We start from the raw sequence: 24,855 nt of genomic DNA, 5'->3' as shown, positions 1-24,855 counted from the left end.
GGCAATTTTTTTGTAGTGTGGTATTATGATAAAATTCAAGAGTTTATATATAATCCTCTCAAGTTGAAACTTAATAGATAAAATAAACTATCAATTTTAATCAAAAATTGTTAGAGAAGATTAAGTTAACAAAACATAAAAAATGAGGAGAAGATACATTCACTGCTAGTTGATCAATACAAGATGAAGATGGAATTTCAAAGGATGAAGACAGGCAGCTGCTATTTTCTTTCATTACAAATCACATGAGGAGCATGTGATCTTACAACTTATGCCAACTCAACTTTTAGTTAAAACTAATACCAAATTATCTGATGCCAACTCAGCAAATTAGTTATAACTAATTAATTTGTTGAGTCAGCTTATAATAGTTTTCAAACAACTATTGTTCCAATGTTTTGAGCTTATATAAAGAGCTCCTCTTCTTTGCAAAACTTCAAATCAATGAAATCAGTCCTTCTCCTCTAGAACTTTGCTCTTCTTCTCCTTTGTTTTCTTTGATTCTTGTTAGTAGATCAAATTTGGAGTTCCTTATTCATTTGGAGAAGTTAGATCATGGCAAAGATGGGAGTTCTGGTTCTCAATTGCAACAGGGATTAAGCCAGATTGCAGAGCTGTGTTTTTCATCAAATCCATGAAGTTTTCCAACAAAAATTTAAAATTATCATACTCAATCAAAACTTAATTATATATATATATATATATATATATATATATATATATATATTTAAAAAACTAACTATTAATATTTAAAATATTTGACTAAAGGTTTTCTTTTTCTCTCATCCCATATTAAAAACAAAGAATTTTTTTTAAAAGGAACTTCTCAACAAGAGAAGATACAACATTATTGAAATAAAAGAAGGCAAGGAAGAACTACAAATTAGAAGCACAAAAAGCTGACTTAAAAAACAAAACCAAACTCAAACATGGATCGCATGATCCAAAAAGGAAGATCCTTCCCAAAAAGAAAAAAAAATTAAGGTGGCGATGCTTAAATCCCAGTGAAGCAAGGTTAGTAGCAGGAGCTCCCCAAGAGTGTGAAATCAAATGAATTTTAGGCTGATTGCACATATCTAGTAAGAATTTAACATTATCAATCTGGGGCTGAAAACGCCAAGTGATGATATGGTCTGAAGTAGACAAGTACGCTGCGATGTTTACCTGGGCACAAAAGATGTGCTTGACGGAGATTTGTAGGTTGACCGCAGCCTAGAGAGCCACCTCAAGCGCAAAAAGTTCATCTGAGGGGTTATCCATCATTTCCTAAGAGAGGCACCCTGCAAGAGAAACAACACAATTATAATTGACGAAGAAAAATCCGACTGACCTTACCTGAGAGTTATGGTTGGAAATAGCATAAATGAAGAGGAAGTGACCGTCAGCATAAGTAAAATTGTTGATAATCAACTTCCTGCGAATAGGATCCATGGAACCAATGGAGAATTCACGAACGTGAGCAATGGCTTTAGCCACAATTACCTAAAAATTTGGATGGATACTCTTGAAGATAACATTACACCGGCATAACCATATAAACCAAGCACCGGCAGCAATAGTGGCTAAGCTATACAAAGAGCGCCTGAACCTGATGATCCAATTACCAGAAGAAAAGCCATCATGGAAAGCAAAAGAAATATTTCTCTGGCATTAAGCTGATCCCAGACCGCATGAATTCTAGAGCAATGGCACAATAAATGATCAGTAGTTTCCCGATGGATCCCACAGAAAATGCAAGGGTTGTCAGGGCTAACATGAATGCTATGAAGGAAGGCATACGTAGACAGACAACCCCTGAGGCATACCCAAATAAAATGTTTTACACGAGGGACGACAAGGATATGCCAAAGAATTTGCCACCCAATCCAACAATCAGAGGGAGAAATCTGACTATTTATATGATGATAAACAATAGAAGAAATTCTAGTACAAGAAGATTTGGGAGTCCAGATCTAATGATTATCGGCACCAGAATCAATAATAGTTACAGCTAGATCAGGGATATTAAGGTGATTACCGAACATCACATTAAGATTTTGAAAGTCCCACTAACATCATGCACAAGGTCAGAAAAATGAATAAGATCAACATTGACATTCATGTTAAAGACTGTAGGTTTAAGGGCCAAAGGAATATTGAAACACCAAGGATCCCAAAGAAAGGAAGTGTTGGTGGGATTAACTGAATTAATTTTATAGTGATGCTTGATGAATGTAGCAGAATTATATAACCCACGGAAAAACCAGGAGCATTTAGCAGGGGCGCTATCATGCCAAAAATTAAGCTTCCCATACTTATCATACAAGATTTCCACTCACAAGGTATTATGATTGTTGATATATTTGAAAATATGCTTAGACATTAAAGAGTGCTTAGCCATAGCCAGGTTTCTGATACCTAAGCCCCCCTCAAATTTACCTTCGGTTAATATATTCCAACCCACATTATGGATGCATGTTCCATTGCCATTTCTATTCCAAAAGAATTTTCTAACAACTTTAGAAATCTCAGACAGTTAAATCAGGAATGGGGTAAACTGATAAAGTGTAGACAGTAACAGAGAGAAGGACTGAGTTGATTAAAATTTCTTTAACAGCTGGAGTAAGATGAAATTTAGCCTAATTATTGATTAATCTTTTAACTTTATCGATCATGGGCCTAAAAGTTTGGGAAGCAATACGCTTAAGGGAGATAAGAACTCCTAAGTACCTAAAAGGAAAGGAAGTGTGATTGAGATTCAAAATTGAGCAAATCCTTTTAAGAACATGTTTGTTAAACCAGGAAAGGAAGTAGACTTGGGATTTGACAAGATTCGGGCACTGCCCCATGATTCTAGAATAAAAGGATAAGCAGAGATGAATGTTTCTAGCGACCCTACATGAGGCTTAAGTGATCAAAATCAGATCATCAGCGTACATAAGGTGGTTGAAATTATGCCACAAATTGGCATTAAAACCAGGGATTAAATTATTTTGAAGATTAAATTTAAGCATAGTCGTGAGGGTTTGAGAAACAAGAATGAATAAATGAGAAGAGATAGGATCGCCTTGACAAACTCCCGGCGAGGAGGTGAACCAAGATGTAGGGCTTCCATTGATAAGCAAAGAGAAAGAACAGGATTGAAGACAGGAAGAAAAGAAATCCAGCGCAAAGGAAAATTCATTTTAGAAAAAATGGCAAGTACTCCAGTTCAAAGTGTCGTAAGCTTTTCCGATATCTAATTTGATAATCATCCTAGGGGGGTTAAGGGTATCATTTTCAATAGAATGAAGAACTTCTTGCACCGCAATAATATTATCAAACGAACAACGATCAGCCACAAAACCCACTTTCTCTCTACCGATAAGCTTAGGGATGACTTTTTTCAAACGATTGGCAAGAATTTTAGAAATAAGATTAAAACAAATGTTACAAAGGGAAATCAGACGAAAATCAGTAACCAAAGTCTGATTGTCCTTTTTCGGAATGAGGACAATAAAAGTTTTACCCCAGAAAGGGGCATTAAAGAATTTTGGAAAAAGTATTGAATAACTGCAAAGATGTGTTCACCAATAACTGGCCAAAAGGTCCGATAAAACTCAACATTGAAGCCATCAGGACCAGGGGACTTACCTAGAGGAAGGTCAAGAAGTGTTGAATAAACTTCCTCCATGGTGACGTCGCAGATGAGATCAGAGCAATCCGACTCAGCCAAACAAGGGAGATTAAAATGAAGAGCATCAGAAATGTTCTGGAAGGTATCGGAAGATCCATTCAAGAGATTTTGATAGAACAACAAAAAAAGCTTATTCAATATCAGTAGAATCCTGAAGAACATTACCATTAGAATCAGTTATCTAAGAAATAAAGTTAGAATACTTACCAATGCGGGATATGGCGTGGAAGAAGAGAGTGTTTTTATCGCCGTCATTAATCCACTGTAAGCAGGCACGCTGAGCACACTTAATGCCACACTGCCGCTGCAACACAGAAAGCTTAGCGTAATGTTCCACAAGGATAATATGGAGATTAGGGTCAGAGTCTGACATCTCAATTGTACTAATCTCATTTTCAGTGTTCAAAATAACAGCTTCAATGTTATTAACCCCGGAAGAATGCTAATGATTGAGATTCTTGCGGGTACGAACAAGAAAGTGGGTGAAAGCGTGCATGAGGTTACCATGCGGAGAGAAGTTCCAAGCATTCCGAACAGCGTTGTGACAACCCAAATAATCGATCCAAAAATTTTCAAAGCGAGAAAGACTCTTCTTGTGATTAAAATGAAAATTGGAAGAGAGAAGTAGAGGAGAATGATCCGAGAAAGAACGGTTGAGATGCGTAAGCTTATAGGACTTAAAGATATTGTTCCACTCAATGTTCACCAGACAACGATCAAGTCTGTCCCAACGACGAGCTGGACCGAACTGATTGTTGCACCAGGTGTAAGGGGAACCAATGTATTTTAAGTCTAAAAGATTATTGCTATCGATAAAATCAATGAAAAACTGGGATTTACGATTATAGTAAGAGAAAAGACCCTCCTTGTGTTCATTCCTGGCAAGAACAGAGTTGAAATCCCCCAGAATGAGCCAAGGGAGTCCAATATTAGCTAGTTTAGACTAGGGGTGGCAATAATCTGTCCGGACCCGCCGGCCCGGAATAAAAAGGGTTTGGACATAAGGTTTGCAAATGCGGGCCGGGTCCGGACATGGCTTGGTTGTCCGAATTTAAATCCGGGCTGGGTCCGGACATAGAAATTCGGACAACCGAGCCCTTTTAACCCCTAAAACTTTAAAAGCCCGCAACCTTAGGCCCATTTGTTTTAAGCCCATTCTTCTAAAAACTTTAAACATATATTGTTCTTTCTATTAAGACTTAGATATTTCTATAATTTGAGTTGAGTTTTGGATTATTGATGTTTTTTTTTACATTTAATATGAATTAAATTATTTTTGTATAATTTAATATTTGAGCGAACTTAAAAATAGCTTATAGAATTCGGACAAATTTGAACATCCGGACAACCCGGTTTTAAAATAAACCGGGTTTGGACAAGGCAAGTTTGTCCGGATTTAAAATCGGGCCGGGTCCGGACACAAGTTTTTCTATTTATATTAGTAGTTGTCCGGACCCGGTTTTGTCCGGACCCGAATTTTTGCCACCCCTAGTTTAGACAACTTATGCCAAAGAGAATGCTGATAACAACAACGGGTGGAATTATAAACAACAGAAATGAGGAAATTTTTAGAAAAAGATGTAGAAACCATGATGTGAAGGGCGCGACGAGAGACGGCAATGGGAGTAACCTGACCGATGATGGGATTCTAAAGAGTGATAATACCTCTTGAATAACCTCTGCAAGGATAGCCGCCCATTCACAATGTCTAGGTATTTTGCTGCAAAAACGATCCAGACGATCGGCATTAGCCTGAGTCTCCACAAGACAAACAATAAGAGGCGTGAACTTTCTGATGAGTCTAAAAACCCGAGTAGAAGTATCCCTGGCAGAGATACCCCTGCAATTCCAACAGATGATATTAGAAGTATTCATTTGAAACTAATAAGGAAAAAGGAAAAAAAAACCCCTTTAAGGCCGGATGAATCAAAAAGACTGAAACGGAAATGTCAAGAGCAAGAGCCCCCGGCCTTCAATCTGCCCTTTTTTGGCGATTTTTAAACTGGATGAGTCCCTTTCCTGATGAGAGCGTCCCTTTCCTGATGAGAGCGTCCCTTCTAGCTTCTTCTTGATACTGGATTAGCCTTTATAGAATCGTATGGGTCATCTCCATCATCAGACATCTCAACATCTTCTTCTTCTAAAAAGTCTTCTTCATCACCGCTATCCTCCTCCATCTCACTAGAGTCAAGAGCTGAGAAGATTTGAGAAACTAGTGACCGGTGAACATGACCAGGAAAAGAAGGGTTAAAATGAGTATCTTGAATGGAAGAACGAAGGATGGGCGGTGGCGAAGTAGATCGTGTGGGAACGGCGGGTTTTCCCACGTCTCGGGCAGTGCAAAAAGAAGTGGAATTAACGGCAAGTTTCAACGAGGCGTCACCTCTAGAGCTCTTAGGAGATATTGCTTGAGTGGAGGGGTTAAACGGTAAAGGGGCCTAGGAAGTTAGGTTATTTGGTGGGGACAGGTTCTGCAGTGATGTTCCCTAAGTGGGTAGGGTTGATCTCGAGAGTCTGCTCAACGGTTGGATTAACAACGAGAGGGCTATTAGGCTGTGCTGTTGAGATGTCAGAGGCTGGGGTAAAGTGCGTGACGTGACCAGAAGAGAACCACCCTCTCCGAACGAACTGAGCTCCGCCACATGTGATGTGAGACTCGTTGTCATTGGAGATCGGCTTGGCTGCAGTTCTCGGGGTCACGAGCCCGGCATGAGCACCACCTCCGCGACCTCGAGTGCTACCCCGCTGGTGAGATACCAAGAGCCATGATTAGTAGTCTATCTCTGGAACGTTGAGATTCAAATCAGATGAACTAACATTAGCACCAGGGATGTTGATGGGATCTGAGATATCCATATGTTGATCGGTGTCGTGCGAGACCGGGGTGGAACCTTTTACTGGAGATCATTCCTCACGAGGAGGCAGAGAGGATCCACCGGCCCCACACAACATAGATCGACTGCATGAATTACTACCGTGGCCGATGAGATCACAGTGGTAGCAGAAGGTCGGCAACCGCTCGTACATCACGACAACAAATACTCTATGAAGGTCATCCTCGATCCAGAATCCCCGATAGAGGGGTTTAGAAACATCAATTTTAATACACACCCGGGCATATTTGGATCTAGCCAGGGTGGAAATGAACTCGTCGACTTTGATGAGGTTTCCAAAGTTGCTGGCGATAGTCTCTAGTGTTTCTCCTTCCCAGCATTCAACCGGAAGGTTATGAAACTGGACCTAGATCACAGCAGAATTGAGCTTAGCGAAGCTTGGCTCGAAAAAGGGTTTCCAAGGGGACATTTGCAGAATAATTCCATTCACTGACTAAGGTCCCTCAAGAAGGAAACACTACATGGTTTGCTCGGAAGAACATCTTATTAATAAGAACCTGTTCGGAAGATTGGAGATAAATATCTCTCCCAAATGAGATCACTTAGAGAGAAGGGAAGTTTTGACCTATTCAAAAGAAGGAGATTTTCCGAATAGTTTTCCGTAAAGGGCATACTGAACGTCATTCGACCCCGACTAATTGCATCCTTGTCCAGACAAACGAAACTAGTTGTAGAAGCCTTGAGCTTGCTAAGAAGTTGCTCATTGTGAAGAGGAGAATTGTCCAAAGACGGAGTAAGAGAGGAAGCAATCTGGGACCAGGATTTTCTCAATGGAGGATAAGGAGGGGAGTGTTGACCCCCGCTTGCCATAGCAAGAGGGGGACGAGAATTTCAGGGAGAAATTTCCCTTTGAGGATGAAGAATTTTTTTTTAAGCTGCACATGGTTGTTCCAACTCTCAAACCAAAACACTTCTGCTCCCTAGCAAAATTTTTTATTTTTATAAATTAATTGATTTATTTTAATTAATTTCATGAACAACTTCTTTACTATTTCAAATTTATTTTTTCAATCCCTCTACTTCAAATTATAATTTTTTAGTTCCTATATTATTTGAATTAAGCCATATTAACCTCCAAAACTGTAAACACTAATGCTAAATCCTAAAAAAAATTTACATAATTAAATTAAAATAATAAAAAATTGAAAATTTACCATTTAAAATAAAAAGATTAAAAAAAAAGTTGTTTATAAAAATAGAGAGATTATTAAAAAAAAAAGGTATACTATAAAAAATTATTATAAATATATTAATTCTCCAAAATGTCTTTAGATTTTAAATTTAATGGTGTTTTATAGTGACTTTTAGTTTTGTCTAGATCTATTCATATATACTAACTAATAATATATAGTCAATAGTAATCCACAGCCGCAAGGCCTTATTATAAATGACGGTGAAACAACAAACAAACTAATTGTTGGAGAATAGGAAAAACAAAAAAAACAAAAAACAAAAGCGATACTCCCCAATATTCTATCCAACGGTTGTAATAAAAAAACAAAAGAAGCATATTCCCAAATATTCTATTTTGACTTGATTGTATGCATTTGTACATAACAAATATATTAGGATTAGTTAAGGATGGCAAAAATCGAACTAACATGTTTTTTTTGACTGGATCTACCCCGACTTTGGTGAGGCCGGTTTGGTTTTTCTATGCCCCGCTCCGCTATTAATTTAACTTATTATAAATATTATATAATGTAGGGGTAAATGAAATTTTTTTTTGAGCTTGTTTTTATAAGTATTTGTTTTATAAAAAAATCTATTTTAAAAATGTTTTTAGGAATTTTAGTTACCTATGAGCGGGGTAAGACGGGGTGGGTGTGTGATTTATGAATAAACAAAAAGATGGGGCAGAGCAGGCGGGGATGGTAGAGGCATGCCCCGCCCCCACTCTGCCTCATTGCCATCCTAAGATTAGTTTACATTTTAAGAAAGTAGATTAGTTTTTTCATTTTAAAAAATAAAAATGCATTATTCATAGACTATTATAATTAAAATGACAATAAAATAAAAATATTAATATTACAATATTTATTTAATTTTTGTTTATTATTTTTAAAAAGATAAACGCAAAACATATAATTAATGATTAGAGTGTGTGACTAGCCTGCTTCGCTTCCCTTCTCGTCGTCGTTGTCGTCGGAGAGAGAGAGAGAGAGAGAGAGAGAGAGAGAGAAGTGGGCGAAGGGGAAGGCCAAAGGAGCAACAGCGAAGAGATGGTTGGAGAGCGTGGTGGCCAAGCCCGATCTCAACCCTCCTCCATCTCTAGAGTCATCGGTGGTGGTGGCTTCTTAAACGCCCTTACCCTCTGGGATCTCCGTGTCTCTCTCACCCACGCAGGCCGCGCTCTCTGCTCCTTTCGTGTTCCCCCTCACCTCACCGTCCGTCCATACTCCAAACCTTTTGCTGGAAATATAGTACCACATCGGTTGTGTAATAGAAGCGTAACGAGTTTATATATAGGTATAGAGGCTGAGCCACTAAGTCTTGAGACTTTTTGGTGTAAGACTCCTAAGCCCATATAGAGACTATTTAGGGCCCACTAGTACCAAAATATAAAAATCTAACATGAGAGAGTGCATGCATGGAACGGTGAGGGAGAGAGCCAAGTTGGTGAAGGTTGCCGACAAGTGGGAGAATTGATGGACATGGTGGTAGTTTAAGCTTCTTCTTTGATAACAGAGATGATTTGTAGAAGAGAAACAAAGAGAAGGTGGTTATAATTAGGGTTATGGCTATGCTGATCAGCCAGTAAAGGTGATGGTGTTCTTATGGCCATTGTTGCAGTGAAGTTGGAGTTTGAGGTATCATCTTTGGAGTGGATTGTGAGATGGTGTCCATGCTTTATCACTGGTCTTGATCTCTTTGGTGATAATATAGTGGAACCCAATATATATTTACACAAGTGGTGTACAACTCCATGTGTGTTACGTGTGTAGAATCTCTGAGACACAAGTAGTGTACAAGTCCATGTGTGTTACGTGTGTAGGACCTCTGAGACACAAGTAATGTACAAGTCCATGTGTGTGAGACCTCCATGTCACAAAGTAGTGTACAAGTCTTGGTAAACATACCTCTGGTGTACAAGTCTGAGCAAGTTCGACCGAGTTGAACTTGAGGGAGGGTGTTGGAAATATAGTACCACATCGGTTGTGTAATAAAAGTGTAATGGGTTTATATATAGGTATAGAGGTTGAGCCACTAAGTCTTGAGACTTTTTGGTGTAAGACTCCTAAGCCCATATAGAGCCCATTTAGGGCCACTAGTACCAAAATATAAAAATCTAACACCTCTCCCTTTCTCTCGCTCGATCCATCTCTTTCTCTTTCTCGAGTCTCATCTATGATTTTGATGATCCGCAGGACTCCGATGGGAACTGGATCCCTGGGGCGATGTCCACTGTTATCGATCTCGTCGGCGCCGCCGTCATCTTATCCATAGAAGGCTATCTCAAGGTCTCTGCTAACATGGGCATGACCTACCTCTCTCTGGCCAAGATCGATGTATGTATGTGTTTCCAATTGAATTCCCAATTAATCTCTCCTCCCTTCTTCCCTGTTCGATCTCTCTTTGACATGATCGCTTAATTTGGTGGCTTGGTGGTTTAGGATGAGGTGGAGGTGGATGCTCGGGTGCTAGGCTACAAGGGGAGGGTGTAGGCGGTGCTGGTGGAGCTTTGGAAGAAGAGGAATGGTGAAAGGGTGGCATTGGGCAAGCTCTGGATGGCATCAGGCCGGCCATTGATCAAATCCAGCAAATTTTGAAGATCAACCCCAAAACCCTAATTTTGTGGTAAATTTCTAGTTTAATTTTCCAATTTTCCATAGCTGGAATTTTCCATGCCTTACTGTTCTGTTTGACAATTTTAAATTGTTTAATATATATATATATGTTTATGTATGTATGAATTTATAGGAATACACATATACACAGATATGTATATATATTGTTTTAATATTTGAATTTTCGTTTTTGTTGAATTGAGTTGGTATTGCTTATAATGTTGTGATAAATTGTAGCAAATTTCTTGAGTGCACTTATTGAGTATTTGATAAAACTTCATTTTATAATATGGGGAGTAGGTAGCCAAGGTTAATTTTCAATGCATTTTATTTTTTATTTTCTCTTGAGCTTCATTATATATATATATATATATATATATATATATATATATATATATATAATTTAGATATGATGAATCACTATAGTTTAGATGTTTGAGATATTTTATGTTACTGATATAGTGGATAATTACTAATATACTCTTTTGAGGATAGTATATGCTTCTATGTTAAAAGACAAAATAAAAATGATATTATAAAAAAAGTTTACTCCTCAACTGTGGAAGAGAGTGAGGTTTTTTTATATAAATAAGATTTTTAGTTGCCTTATAGTTATAGGAAAAAAGCAAGAATGTAAAAAGATATCCAAGTAAATAGATTTATGGCAATAGATACTTGAGTAACTATCTACCTTTACAGAGGATAGGCAGGCAAAGAAAACTTTAAATAATTAGATTTCACCATTTATTCATGCATTATAACATTAGTAAAAGAGTACAAGGATATATATAGAGAAATACTAGGGTTTTGTGATATGGGCTCAATATGGCCCATTAACCAAATATAAACTATAACATAACTCTAACACTCCCCCCTCAAGCTGGAGCATATATATCGAGCATGCCCAGCTTGTTACATAGATTACTAAAGACTTTAACATTTAAACCTTTGGTGAAGATATCCGCCAGTTACTCAGACGACTGGGTATACTGCGTAGAGATGACTCCCTTCAGTACCATATCACGAACATAGTGACAATCAACCTCCACATGCTTGGTATGCTCATGGAATGTTTGATTATTTGCAATGAAGATGGTGGCCTGGTTATCACACAACATCTGCATAGGTATTATGATAGGGAATCCCAACTCAGATAGAAAAGGCTGTACCCAAACCATCTTACAAGCTGTCTGTGCCATCGATCTGTACTCTGCTTCTGCACTTGATCTCGAAACCACATTCTGTTTCTTGCTTCGCCAAGTAACCAAGTTTCCACCGACATATGTACAGAAGCCCGATGTAGACTTTCTGTCTTCTCTATCACTAGCATAACCCGAGTCAGACTATGCTGCAACGTCTAGGTGACCATGATTTTTGTAGAGAAGACCTTTGCCGGGAGCTCCTTTAACATATGCAAGAACCATCAGAGCACCGTGCCAGTGAACTTCTCGTGGCTCATGCATAAACTGACTCAGGAGTCCAACTGCGTAACATATATCAGGACGAGTAACAGTTAGATAAATGAGCTTGCCAATCAAACGTCTGTATTGACCAGGATCTTTGAAAAATGGGGAAGATGTCTCCCAAAAGGGTGGTGACTGCTCAATAGGTGTATTCTCTGGTTTACAACCCAATAAACCAGTCTCCTCAAGTAAGTCCAACACATACTTCCGCTGTGAGAGCGTCATCTTTCCTTTGGCATATGCAAACTCAATACCAAGGAAGTATCTGGGTCGTCCCATGTCTCGTGTAACGAAATGCTTCATTAAATGCTCCTTAGTTCTCTGAATGCCCTAGCGATCACTACCCGTCAACAAGATGTCATCGACATATACCGCAAGTACAACACAACCAGATGAAGTGCTCTTATAGAACACAGAATGATCCACATTACACCTGCGAAAACCATCTGCAATTGCAATTACACTAAATTTGTCAAACCATGCACGAGGACTTTGTTTCAGATCATAGATCGCTTTATTAAGCTGGCAGACTAGATTCTCCCCCTGAGCAACATACCCCGGAGGTTGCTCCATAAACACTGTCTCAACTAAGTCTCCATAAGAAAGGCATTCTTCACATCAAGTTGACAGAGTGTCCATGATCGTTTCATAGCTACCGACAGTAGAATGCGAATGGAATTCAGATGAGCAACTGGTGAAAAAAGTCTCAGCATAATCAACACCATAAGTCTGAGTAAAACCACGGGCCACTAACCGGGCTTTGTAGCGATCAACTATACCATCCGCTTTGTGCTTGACAGAGAAGACCCATCTGCAAGTGACGATGCTGGCATCCGCAGGGTGAGGCACAAGCGCCCATGTACCACGAGATCTCAAGGCTTCCATTTCCTCATCCATTCTCGTTTGCCATTATGGAAGCAAACGCGCATCCTGGTAGTTCCTGGGAATTGACTCAGCAGACAAGGAAAGAGCAAATGTGCAGAAGAACGGGTGAAGATTATCATAAGAAACAAAAAGGGAGATGGGATGTTTAGTACAAGAACGAATACCTTTGCGAAAGGCAATGGGAAGATCAAGAGACGGATTTGCATGGTCAGGGGAGAGGACCGGGAGGGGCGGAGTCAGGGCGGTGGTACACGCTAGCGCCGATGATAAACCCGTCCAAAAATAACCAACATCTGTATCCAATGGAGGAGGCGTCACACTAGGCATAGGCACAAGCGGAGGGACCGAGACAGGGATGGGGAAAACAATATCGGATGACGAAGTTAACATATCGTGAGAAACCGAATCGAGAAAAAAATGATTGAGACTCAAAAAAACATGACATCCATAGACACAAAAATACTTCCGACTAGTCGGATGAAACAACCAGTATCCATGTTGAGAGCGGAATAACCAACAAAAAAACACATTTAAGCGCATGCGGGCCCAACTTGTCCAAACTAGGAGTTAAATCTGAACAAAACCAACACAACCGAAAAACACGAGGGATAAGTGAAACAACCTCGGTATTAGGGTAGAAGACGACGTAAAGGAACCTCTCCCCTAAGGGTGCGTAAGACATACGATTAATAAGATAGATCGCAGTCAAGATAGCATCGCATCACAAATACATAGGAACATTACGCTCTACCAAGAGAGTGCGTGCAATATCCAAGATGTGACGATGCTTTCTTTCAGCTACTCCATTTTGTTGAGAGGTGTGTGGATAGGTGGTTTGATGAATAATCCCAAAGGACGCACATAAAGAATTTACAGCAGAAGAGACAAATTCTAAAGCATTATCGGTGCGAAGACATTTGAGAACAATGGAAAATTGATTTTTTATTTCCAAAATGAATTTTTGAAGGACATCAGCAATAGACCGACGGTCTTTTAACAAATATACCCAAGACACTGGGGAAAAATATCAACAAACACAACATAGTAACGATGACCAGAAATAGACGCGACCTTAGAAGGTCCCCAAACATCACAATGAACTAAATCAAATAACGACCGACTAGACACTAGAGTAGAACGTTTAAAGGTAGCACGATGATGTTTACCTAACTGACACGACTCACATTGAAACGACTCGACCCGAATCCAAGGCAAAGTTTGCTGAAGACGACTAAGAGAAGGGTGGCCCAATCTACAGTGCCATATGAGTGATAACTCGGAGTCAGAAACAGATGCTGCTAAACCACGAGGAATATCATCACGCACCAACGTATATATGCCGTCACCACGATTACGCCCCAAACCAATCCTCTTCCCTGTCTGCAGATCTTAAAAAATACAGTGAAAAGGGAAAAATGTTACACTACAATTCAAATGTTTGGTGATCCCAGAAACGGATAGCAAGTTGACAGGAAATTCAGGTACATAAAGAACATCATTTAGTTTAAGCTGAGAGGAAGCCTGCACAACTCCCTCTCCGGACACTAAGGACGATCGTCCATCGGCAATTGCCACAGAATGAAAAATAGATGGAGAAAGATTTTGGAAAAAGGGTTTTGTACCTGTCATGTGAGAAGAGGCCCCAGAGTCAATAATCCAGGAATTGTCCTTGGAAGCAAGAAAGACATTACCTGAGGAAACAGAAGAAGAGACTATGGTGTGAGACGCTGTGCCCTGTAGCTGCTGGAACCGTGCAAAGTCAGCCTGAGAGATAGTGACAAACTGTTCAGCACTAGAAGTGGGTGACGGATCGACCACCTCGGTACTAGCATTGGCCACTGCCGGGCGACCATGCTTATCCCAACAACGATCCTCAGTGTGGCCTGGCCGTCGACAGAAAGTACACACAAACCTATTCCGAGAATCACCACGGCCAGCTCCTCGACCACCACGAGAGGAGCCTTTACCACCACGCCCACGAGAAGCTAGCAAAGCGGACTGATCAGAGGACACAACGGGCGACGGAGATGTGGATGTAGAAGACAGGCGAAGGACGCGAGCATAAACAGCAGCAAGATCAGGCATTCTCTCAGAACTCAGAATAGAGCCCTTCACCTGGTTTTGCATCTCAACGGGGAGCCCGGAAAGATATGCGATGACTGCAACTTCATTCCGGTAACGACGAAGGGTGGCCAGATCAAGAACTAATGGCTGGTAAATATCCAGCTCATCCAACAGGCTACGGATGTGAGTGAAGAACTGAGGGGCGGTACGATCGCCTTGACGGGCTGTAAACAGTTGCTCATACAACTCAAAAACACGAGAGATATTATTTTCATTTCCATATGTCAATCTGCACATCTCCCAAATGGCCTTTGCAGTAGTCAACATCATCACACTTCGGGCAATATCCGGCTCCATACTACCGGTCAACCATGAGCGCACTACAGCATCCTCAGCAAGCCAATCAGCATACTTGGCATCCTTCGAGTTCGGCGGATCTGCCGTGAGGTACGACGATTTCCTATGAGCCATAAGGAACTGCTCAAAACTCTGCGCCCAAAAAACATAGTTCCTTCCATCCAACTTTTGCGAGGTACAATGGAGATTCTTAACTAAAGAATCATGAAACGAAGACATGACGACGACAAGACAAATCCTTCAGTAACAAGACAAGGGCATCACTGGTGAGGGCTGAGGAACATCACCAGGTGCCCATAGACCAACGAGAACGGCAAGAGATGAACAACGGCTGGTGGTAGAGGTGGCGGCGGTGGGTGGAAGACTAGGGTTTGGAGTGGCGATGGCGGCGGCGACGGCTAGGGTTTTGGGTGGCGGCTAGGGTTTAACCTAGAGCTCTGGTACCATGTGAGAATAGGAGAAATAATTTGTATATTTCATTAGTATAGGAGTACAAGGATATATATATAGAGAAATACTAGGGTTTTGTGGTATGGGCTCAATATGGCCCATTAACCAAATATAAACTATAACATAACTCTAACAAATATTATTGGCATATACTTGTAGTGCATGTTATCTCTTTATGTTTTCATGTTTATCTATAATTAATGTTATCTTCTTGTGAGCAGGATGATTCTTTTTCTCAAGTTATTTTGTTGTTGTCACATATAAATTAATTAACCTTTGTTTTTGGGTAGAAGAAACAGTATAAACAAATAACAAATGATAACTAATACTACTTAAAACTGAAAATTAAACAATATGAATAATAGTCATATGCACCATTCCATTAGTCTTCTATCACTTGGGAATCTCTTTACAAATAAATAGTAATGTGAGTGGCGTCCAAGGGGAAAGAATTTCACTTCTCCAACTTATAACATACTTACAAATTTATTACCATGATTAATTGAATAGCAAAGCCTTATGAAATTGCAAATAAATTTAATTCAATGAACTCTTCCTTATTCTCTATCATAAGACAAATCCATATCATATATATATAATTTACATTCACCTGTGTCCTTCAGGTTAGACCCCCATGCCTGCAAAAACCAAAAAAAAAAAAAAATTCCGAAATTATTACCAGAAAAGTAAAAACTCGAAGATTGTTTGAATTATAAGACAACACAACCAGGTGTTTATGTTGATAAAAAGTCCTATACATGGCACACATGATGTTTATGACAAGCACTACTTTTTGAGACTATTTCACTAGTTTTATTATATATGAGCATTATTCATTTTCCATTAATAAACAATCACGTTGTAAATTTGAGGTTACGATTTAAAAAAAGAGTGCAGTTGATGAAAATTACCACTATCATTTGACATTACTTTTTGAACTAGTACCTGAATTTTTCCATTTGATGTCCCGACGACTAAAAGTTCTGCATCACTATCAATAGCCAAGCATTGAACTTTACCGTTGGTTCCTGTCTGTAGGGTTGAGACTTTATTGAATTTCTGTCTAGACCAAATCTCCATAGTTCCCATCTTACGACCTAAATATATCAAATCTGACCTTGCGACAATTAACCGAACTTCTGAGTTTGTCGGCAAAGAGCCAACTAAGTTGTAATTTGAAGCATTCCAAACCTGATCATTGAATGACAGAAATAAAAGATTTGATTCATTGGAGTGTTAACCTTAAGAAGGTCATTAGATTAAACATACAAATGCAGTGGTCATTAAGGGGAAAAAACAGAATATTAGATACTTGGTAATATAACACATTAGGAAGAAACTAACTGAATATTAGTGGTTCAACTACTTATAAACTATACTTAATCTCTTAAGAAAACTTTAACTACTGGTCCTTCAATTGAACTGCTGGCTGTATAGAGGAATCAATCATGAACTTGCATTGTCTGTATCAGAATTCGACTTTCCCAGCAACTTTCTTTTCCCTGATTGTATTGTACCCACTGTGCCTGTAGCTAGATCAATCTCCTGAAAATATACATCATGAAAAATCAACAAAGATTTTGTATCCTGACATATAAGTGAATAATAGTTAAGTCGGATAAAAGTATCAGTGATAATGAGAACAATGTTTCCTCCTGTCTATCCTGGCAACCACAGTAGAGTTTTCCTTGTATGAGAGCCAAACTTTTGACATTCTTGATCTGGTTAAGTAACTTGGAGCCACCATTCAACAGAATTACCTAGCCGAAGATAAGTGTCAGCAATATTCTTCAGAGGAAAAGAACTTGGGCCTTAGGAATGCCTTATGAACTTGGGCCTTAGGAGCCCAGTAAAACAGATAGTTTGTGTCGGCTTTTGAACCGATTGCTATAAATATCTCAATTGATGACCTTAGGAATGCCTTAGATTAAAAGTGTTTACAGTTGACCTTAAATGGTTGTAACAATGCTTGCTTATTTAAATCAGGATCTGAAGGTTAATTATGTTTTTTGTCGAAATTGCAATGGATTTTTACATGAGTTTTACTATGCCTTGATCAATCAGATTAGAAATGGCATAGAATTCCAAGCACTATCCTTTTCTTTAATGACAACTCAATTTCAAGTTACTTTAGACTGGACATTGTATTTGGAGTTGTGTAAATTATATAGCAAAGGACAGACATGATCATTTACAAATAAAATCTGCAAAGCCTATGCTGATTGGAGAAATTAAGAAAATAAAGAATACCTTGACACCAAATCCTTGCGGGATCACTACAAGAAAGTTATTGTTTAAAAACGGAATATTACACACTGAATTTATTTCGTTTCTACTTGCAACCGATTAGCAACGGACAAGCAATCGTTTTAAATATAATCTAAATAACAACGGCTTACAAACGACCCATTTAAAATATCATTTATTTAAATATTAGAAAATATCCGTTTCTAATCCCTTTCCAATAGAAAGGGACTAGAAACGGAATTAAAAATTAATATTTTATTTAAATATTATTATATATTACAAAATATCCGTTTCTAATCCGTTTCAAATAGAAAGGGACTAGAAACGGATTTAAGAATTAATATTTTATTTAAATATTATGAAATATTAAAAAATTTCGTTTCTAATCTGTTTCTAATAGAAAGGGACTAGAAACGGATTTAACAATTAATATTTTATTTAAATATTATTAAATATTAAAAAAATATCCGTTTCTAATCCGTTTCAACTAGAAAGGGACTAGAAACAGAAATAAAAATTAATATTTTATTTAAATATTATTATATATTACAAAATATCCGTTTCTAATCCGTTTCCAATAGAAACGACTAGAAACCGATTTAAAAATTAATATTTTATTTAAATATTATTATATATTACAAAATATCCGTTTCTAATAGAAAGGGACTAGAAACGGACTTAACAATTAATATTTTATTTAAATATTAGAAATATCCGTTTCTAATCCGTTTCAAATAGAAACGGACTAGAAACGGACTTACCAATTAATATTTTATTTAAATAATATTACATATTAGAAAATATCCGTTTCTAATCTGTTGCTAATAGAAAGGGACTAGAAACGGTTCTAATTATTAATATTTTATTTAAATATTATTAAATATTAAAAATTATTATATGAAAGATTTATTTTTTTTATAATCATTAAATAAAATAAATATATGAATATTATGATAACCATTAGATAATTGGGAATTTAAATGAATATATTGTTATTATTTATTTTCAGTTAATTTCATGATTTGATAACCATCATTTCATGTGATTCATCCATAAAAATTAATTATTGATTTAAAAACAATATAAAAAAATTGATTACCCTGATTTTATAACTTTGAAATGGTATATTTCTTAATTATATATTATTTATAATTTTTATAAATAGATATTTTTTTATATATGCATAAATTAAAGAATGAATATCATGACAGTTTTGACCTTCAAAATATCTCCTTAATCAAAAACACTAAGGAAAGAGAGCAAGTACTCCTTCCCACCCCAAATCCAGATGAGTCTATGTAAACACTACCAACACTAGCAGGTTCGGGTTGGGGCTATGCCGATGCGGCCAAGCCCATTTCGAAGTTTGCCTCTTTTGATTCCCTCTCTCTTTCGTTACTCCTTTCTCTGCCCGTCTCACGCTCTCTTCTCTCAGTTTTTGAGTTTCTCTCCGTCTCCATCTCCGTTTGCAAGCCATCGGTATAGCGTAGCGGTGTAGATGCTTCCGTCTTCGAGATCCAAACCCTCGCGCTCACCGCCGGCACCGCTCCGGTGGCTCCCTCGCCGCATCGAGGAGAAAGATGAAGATGCCGATGAGGCGAGGCGATCGACGTAGTCCTTGAGCCATCCTCCCCTCCCGCCGGTGGATTCCAGAGGTGGCGGCGTCTCCTCCTTCATGGCGTTCTCGAGGTCTCGTCTCACTCTCGCGACCACGGATTCAATGTCCTCTTCTTCGGATCCGATCGAGAAGGATCTGGGAAGTGGAGAAGGGATTGGTGGAGTTGGGATCTCGAGGCCGGAGGTGGTGATCGGAGAACGGCAGAGAGGGCAGGAAGGGGAGGATCGGAGCCGAGCGCCGACGCAGGAGAGGTGGAAGGCGTGGCGGCATGCGGGAGGATGCGGAGCCGATCCCGAGGGACGGAGATGGGAGAGGCACACCGCGATCGCCGGGAGAGACGTCGGCCGCGCGGTGGAGATCGGGAGTGATGCGATCAAAGCCTTCGTATCGTGATCGGTTGTTGAGGTAGAGCCAAAGCTGGATTGAGGATTAGGGTTAGGGTTAGAGTTTGGGATGGGTGGAGAGAAGGGAGAGTGGAAGCGGGAGAAGAGACGGAGGAGGAGGTGGATGGAGGCGGAGGCGGCGATGACGAAGATGAGGATGGCGGCGATGATAAGGAGACTGGGGTTGTAGGATCCGGCGGAAGCGCGAGGGTTTGAATCTCGAAGACGGAAGCATCTACCCATATCAAGGTTAGGGTTTTGGACCTTCTGATTTTTTTTTCTTCTTGATTTCTTCCGCTTTTCTTACTCTCTTAACAGGATTCTCTTTAATGCTAGGGTTTGACGAAGCTGTTGGCGGAAAGCAATGAAGGAGCAGAAGTTCGAAAGTTATTTCGGTCGCAAGATCGCCATTGATGCCAGCATGAGCATCTACCAGTTTCTCGTCTGTATCGTGCTCCTTTTTTTTTTCCTTAAGAACCATTGTTTGTTTCTCCAAGCAGCTATGCTCTTAAAGGATTTTAGATTATGCCACCCAATTAACAAATTTTTTTTCCCTATCTCATTTACTGTTGAAAAGTTCTTTTAGTAGAATCTAGCGGCTCCCAATTTCTCAGTAGAGTCAGGGTATTGGATAGAAGAACCTGTCTTTGTCCCTGCTTAATGTGGGGAAGGGTTCTTGTTTTTGTTTTGATCAATTTATTAGAGTCTTCAACTCTCATTTTCTTTATGTCATCAGGAACTTCCTTTTGTATAATCCTCTTTTCTTTTCTTTTTTTGGGATTTTTTTTGTTATGTAGATTGTAGTGGGGAGAATTGGCACTGAGACACTTACCAACGAGGCTGGCGAAGTCACAAGGTTTATAAAGAACTCCTTTTCCCCTTGTCAAACTAACTAAGCTGTTGTAATTCTATACTGTTGTGTTTTCTCTGCTGTCATTTATCTCTCATTGCTGTTACTGTGTAGTCATCTGCAGGGTATGTTCAACAGGACAATAAGATTGTTAGAGGCTGGAATCAAACCAGTGTAAACTTAACCTTGACAACACTTCTATTCTTATTATCTCATTCGCTTGGGAATCACACATGTGTCATATGTTGTTTTCTATTTTTCTAGTTAAACTTAAGGTTTCTGTCTTGATTCAGGTATGTTTTCGATGGTCAGCCACCTGATCTCAAGAAGCAAGAACTAGCAAAGAGGTTCTCCTTAAGTGACTCTCTTTATGAAAGTTTAATAATTTGATTTGTCCAAGCTCAGAATAAACAAATAGGTGCAGTATTTTCATCCGATCACTTTTTCCATCCTTTAGGTACTCAAAGAGGGAAAATGCTAGCAAGGAGTTGACAGCAGCTATAGAGGTAGCTTTCTAAAGCAGAGCAAATGTGCTATGCCCTTGGTTTTCACAATCTTGTCGGTTGTTTGTTAATTTAAGATATGCACCTCTGATATTGCAGGATGGAGATAAGGAGGGTATTGAGAAGTATAGCAAAAGGACTGAAGGTTTATTTTCTTCCTCCCGTGCATCTTGAAACCAATGACTTATTTAATGACAACACCACTTTCTATTGCACTGGTCTGATGGTAAAATACTACTTTCGCTTCATGTCATATTTCTCAGGTCATAAGGCAACATAATGAAGACTGCAAACGACTTCTAAGACTAATGGGTGTGCCTGTAATTGAGGTTGGCCAATAATGTGGTTTCATTTCATTACTCTACTGTTCTTAGAGGTGTGCATGCTTTTTTGTTAGTATGGTAATTTGTTTCTCGAGTTTTATTTTCCTGGACCTACTCTTGATTGTTACTCGAGTTTAAATGAAAACTAATTTTACATGTGATGTATGGTAATTTATTGTCCATTTTCCTTTGTTATATGCTAAAGATTCGGTTTTTTGTTTTCTTTTTGCAATACCAATTTATTAGTCTTGGTTCACCAGTTTATTTAATTCTTTTATCTTCTTGTTGAGTGGTTCTCTAATTAGTCTTAGTTCTCCATTTAGATATAAGAACTTGAAGAAGGGCACACAACATCCAATTAAGTAGGGAGGTTGGAGAACGGTTCAAGATCCATCATATGAAAAAGACTGTAGCGGCTGATTAGTTATTTTTAGATTACTTCCATGGTTGATAATCAGTAAAAAGAACAAAAAAGAAACTAATTAATTTACATATCCTTTTTACTGAACTTACATTACATCAAAATTGTTTACTTGTCTCATTTTTATGAATATATTTTAAGATATTGTAATTCCTTCCTAAATTTTTCATTAAAGTTTTACACGAACAAAGTGAATATAGTTTAAGTGTTTTCTAATTGCTGAAATTAATGCTTGATGAGATTTGACTACTAATTGTATTGATTTTGATTACATTTTATTGCAGACTCCTTGCACTGATAACCAAGAGGATCAACCCTTTCCTCCATGGCATTTTAGAGTTAGTTCTTCAAGCATCTTCTCAAGATTGATTTCATATATTTCGTATAATATCTAGCAAGATTTTTAGATCAATGTTTGCATGCAAAATTTACTTCTTGTCAACTTAAATGAAAAATCAATCTTCAGAGTTCAAGGTGGTGGACGCCTGCCTCATCAATCTTGATTATTGAAGTCACTAAATGATTGCAATGTAGAGATAAAATTTCATATATTATGATTGAATAGGGATAAGAAAATTTTGCAGAGGTAAGAAGGCCAATCAGAATTTCAATTCAAATTTATTCTCTCAAGAGTTCCTTACCAAGTGCATAGTTTTTTTTAATCATATGTTTGCTGTTTCACATCACACAGTAAATCTTTGGGATTAGCTTCATCTTTGAAGAAGTAGTTGTCTTGTAGGTAATGTTTCATGAGTAACCAATATGCATTTTGTTTCTAGTGTACATAATATTCTATTTGACATTTCCTAGCCCATTAAAAACTTATAATAATTGGATCATGTTTTTGGCACAGAGGAAGGCTGGAGAAGCTGCAAAAGTTGACAAGAAGAGATGAAATAATTTCAACTAGCTCTGTGATTGAAGTTGCTTTACTGAATTCTCCTTGTCATATTGGTCTAGGCTTGTGATCATTTAGGTTATTAAATGCTTGCCATGGAGAGGTTTTGTTTTAAGATGTTTCTCGGTTTATAATTTCAAAAACCCTCATTCTAAGCCATTTAAGAATCTTAGATATGAAATACTTACGGAACCAGTGCAAATAATTCTTTGATTCTCTCATGTCCTTTTTTATCTGTTAATTCAATTTGGTCACTAATTTGTCATATGCTTTTTATTTTGTGTTGAACATATATACTTAAACATTTATTTTTGTATGAATTGAGGAATTTATCTTATTTGTTGGTATTTTAGGTTTAAAAATAAAATTCATGTACCAGGTTTTTTAAAAAAATCATGAATATAATAATTATTATTTTTTTACTTGAATATTAGAAACGGATTAGAAACGGATTTATTTGTTTTAATGTTGTTTTTTAATTAAAAAAAATTAGAAACGGTAAAGGAACAAAAAAAACTTTTGTTTCTAATGAGGGACAAAATTAAAACAAATAAATATTCCGTTTAGAATCCGTTTTTAATTTTTGTATCGGTAAAACCTTTTGTTTTAAATTGATTTCTAAATCTAGAAACGGAATTACAACGGAATTTCAAAACGGATTAGCAATATACATCATTCCGTTTTATTTTTTCAAAAATTAGAAACATATTGGTGTTCATTTCTAATCCGTTTCTAGATTTAGAAACGGAACATTTTTCTGTTTCTATTTAAATTAGAAACAAGAGTTTTCGAAACAGATAAATTTCGTTTCTAATCTGTTTCTAAACGGAATTAGCAACGGATTAGAAACGAAAAAAGCTGTTCCTAAACAGTAATTTTTTTGTAGTGGATGAAGCATGAAATAGAATTAGCAACAACCAAATTATGGACTTGATCTTTCACATCATGAATTTCTAAACATTGAATTTCTCCATTGAATATCTAAGCATGAAATTATATATCAGAACTCAGAGATACATTCTCCCATAGCATTAGTAATTACAACTACTCAGTGCTTACCCTCACGGTTTTGTCAGTTGAGCCACATATATTCTCTCTCCAGACACTGTCAAGTAGTAGGTGGAAGTGGTTCTCTACGTGAGATTGTGTCTATTGCTTTATTCCTATATTGTGGCATGGAATAATAAGATTGTCTGTGTGTGTGTGTGTTTATGAGGCACTACTCATCTTATTGTATGTTCTATGAAATGATAATAAAACTTTCCTTCAACCTTAGCTTAATTACATGTTCCCAAGTCGGTCAGTTCTCAGACTTGGGAATCCATCAAATGCACATTGCAATAAACTATAATTCTATTTAGAGCTGACAGTGCTTATCAGACAGCTTAATTAAATACACTATAGTGTTGAATCATGGATTAAAATTAACGATTGAATGTTTAGATATTTAATTTATGCCTATACCTCAACAATTTCTCCCTTCACTCGTATATTTGAAATTTCTATATGTTGTTTATTAGAGTATAAATATAATATGCATCTAGACAAATATCTTTTCAACATATGATTATAATAACTTAGGGAGAAATTGTCCAGATGCATATGCTGAAATACACTGAATTTAGAGCATGTAACATCAACATCATGAGTTATTAGTCTAGTTGCAATCAAGCAGGTGTGACGATGTTACAATAGGAAAAATCATAATAAATGTTTTTTAATTATTTTATCAAATAATAAATTATATAACAAAAAAAATATTATCATAAATCAATAAATTAAATAAGATAAACTTTAGAGTTTAAAAATAATTAAAATTTTTAAAATTAGAATTATGTGGATGAGATCATATATAGTAAATAAAAGATTTAAATATAATTAAAAAAACATGAAGTGTGAGACTGTGAAAAATTGTGGGGCCTTATTATAAGCCATTTCATATTATAATAAATTAAGTGTTATAGTTTTAAAAAAAATTAAATTTTCAAGATAATTATATGGATAAGATTATCGGAAGATAGTAAATAAAAATTTAAAATATAATTTAAAAAAATGA

The 24,855-nt window shown here is 37.5% G+C and overlaps 2 protein-coding genes and 1 long non-coding RNA gene across 4 annotated transcripts; 2 read left to right on the top strand and 1 right to left on the bottom strand.

Annotated features, from left to right (window-relative positions):
* Positions 1-8,829: 8,829 nt before the first annotated feature.
* Positions 8,830-9,992, top strand: LOC120266371. The gene is made up of 2 exons (XR_005538150.1): positions 8,830-8,936; positions 9,918-9,992. It is a non-coding gene; the product is annotated as an uncharacterized LOC120266371 (long non-coding RNA).
* A 9,150-nt stretch (positions 9,993-19,142) lies between these two features.
* LOC120267312 (E3 ubiquitin-protein ligase ATL4-like) lies at positions 19,143-20,047 on the bottom strand. Its single transcript, XM_039274971.1, has one exon. It carries the CDS (start codon positions 20,045-20,047, stop codon positions 19,235-19,237), a length of 813 nt encoding a protein of 270 aa, XP_039130905.1. The 3' UTR covers positions 19,143-19,234.
* LOC120267841 (flap endonuclease 1-A-like) lies at positions 19,759-22,919 on the top strand. 2 transcript variants are annotated; one of them, XM_039275517.1, is made up of 12 exons: positions 19,759-20,053; positions 20,141-20,246; positions 20,602-20,660; positions 20,769-20,828; positions 20,948-21,001; positions 21,112-21,160; positions 21,257-21,302; positions 21,421-21,486; positions 22,186-22,239; positions 22,368-22,487; positions 22,593-22,640; positions 22,755-22,919. In XM_039275517.1, exons 2-8 carry the CDS (start codon positions 20,169-20,171, stop codon positions 21,435-21,437), a joined length of 363 nt encoding a protein of 120 aa, XP_039131451.1. In that variant the 5' UTR covers positions 19,759-20,053; positions 20,141-20,168; the 3' UTR covers positions 21,438-21,486; positions 22,186-22,239; positions 22,368-22,487; positions 22,593-22,640; positions 22,755-22,919. The 2 variants fall into 2 exon arrangements, with proteins under 2 accessions (XP_039131451.1, XP_039131450.1); XM_039275516.1 differs by lacking the exons at positions 22,368-22,487; positions 22,593-22,640.
* Positions 22,920-24,855: the final 1,936 nt, after the last annotated feature.

This window comes from Dioscorea cayenensis, chromosome 8 (assembly GCF_009730915.1).
Source record: "Dioscorea cayenensis subsp. rotundata cultivar TDr96_F1 chromosome 8, TDr96_F1_v2_PseudoChromosome.rev07_lg8_w22 25.fasta, whole genome shotgun sequence".
In the NCBI taxonomy this organism is placed as follows: domain Eukaryota; kingdom Viridiplantae; phylum Streptophyta; class Magnoliopsida; order Dioscoreales; family Dioscoreaceae; genus Dioscorea; species Dioscorea cayenensis.
Note: the sequence above shows the minus strand (reverse complement) of the source record. Positions and strands in the feature narration are given on the sequence as shown.

Excerpts from the sequence above, each read along its gene's own strand:
- LOC120267312 (XM_039274971.1), bottom strand. The coding sequence starts at position 20,047 with ATGGGTAGATGCTTCCGTCTTCGAGATTCAAACCCTCGCGCTTCCGCC.
- LOC120267841 (XM_039275516.1), top strand. The coding sequence starts at position 20,169 with ATGAAGGAGCAGAAGTTCGAAAGTTATTTCGGTCGCAAGATCGCCATT. Across the intron at positions 21,002-21,111 it reads AAGCAAGAACTAGCAAAGAG|GTACTCAAAGAGGGAAAATG; the intron begins GTTCTCCTTAAG and ends TCCATCCTTTAG. Across the intron at positions 21,161-21,256 it reads AGTTGACAGCAGCTATAGAG|GATGGAGATAAGGAGGGTAT; the intron begins GTAGCTTTCTAA and ends CTGATATTGCAG.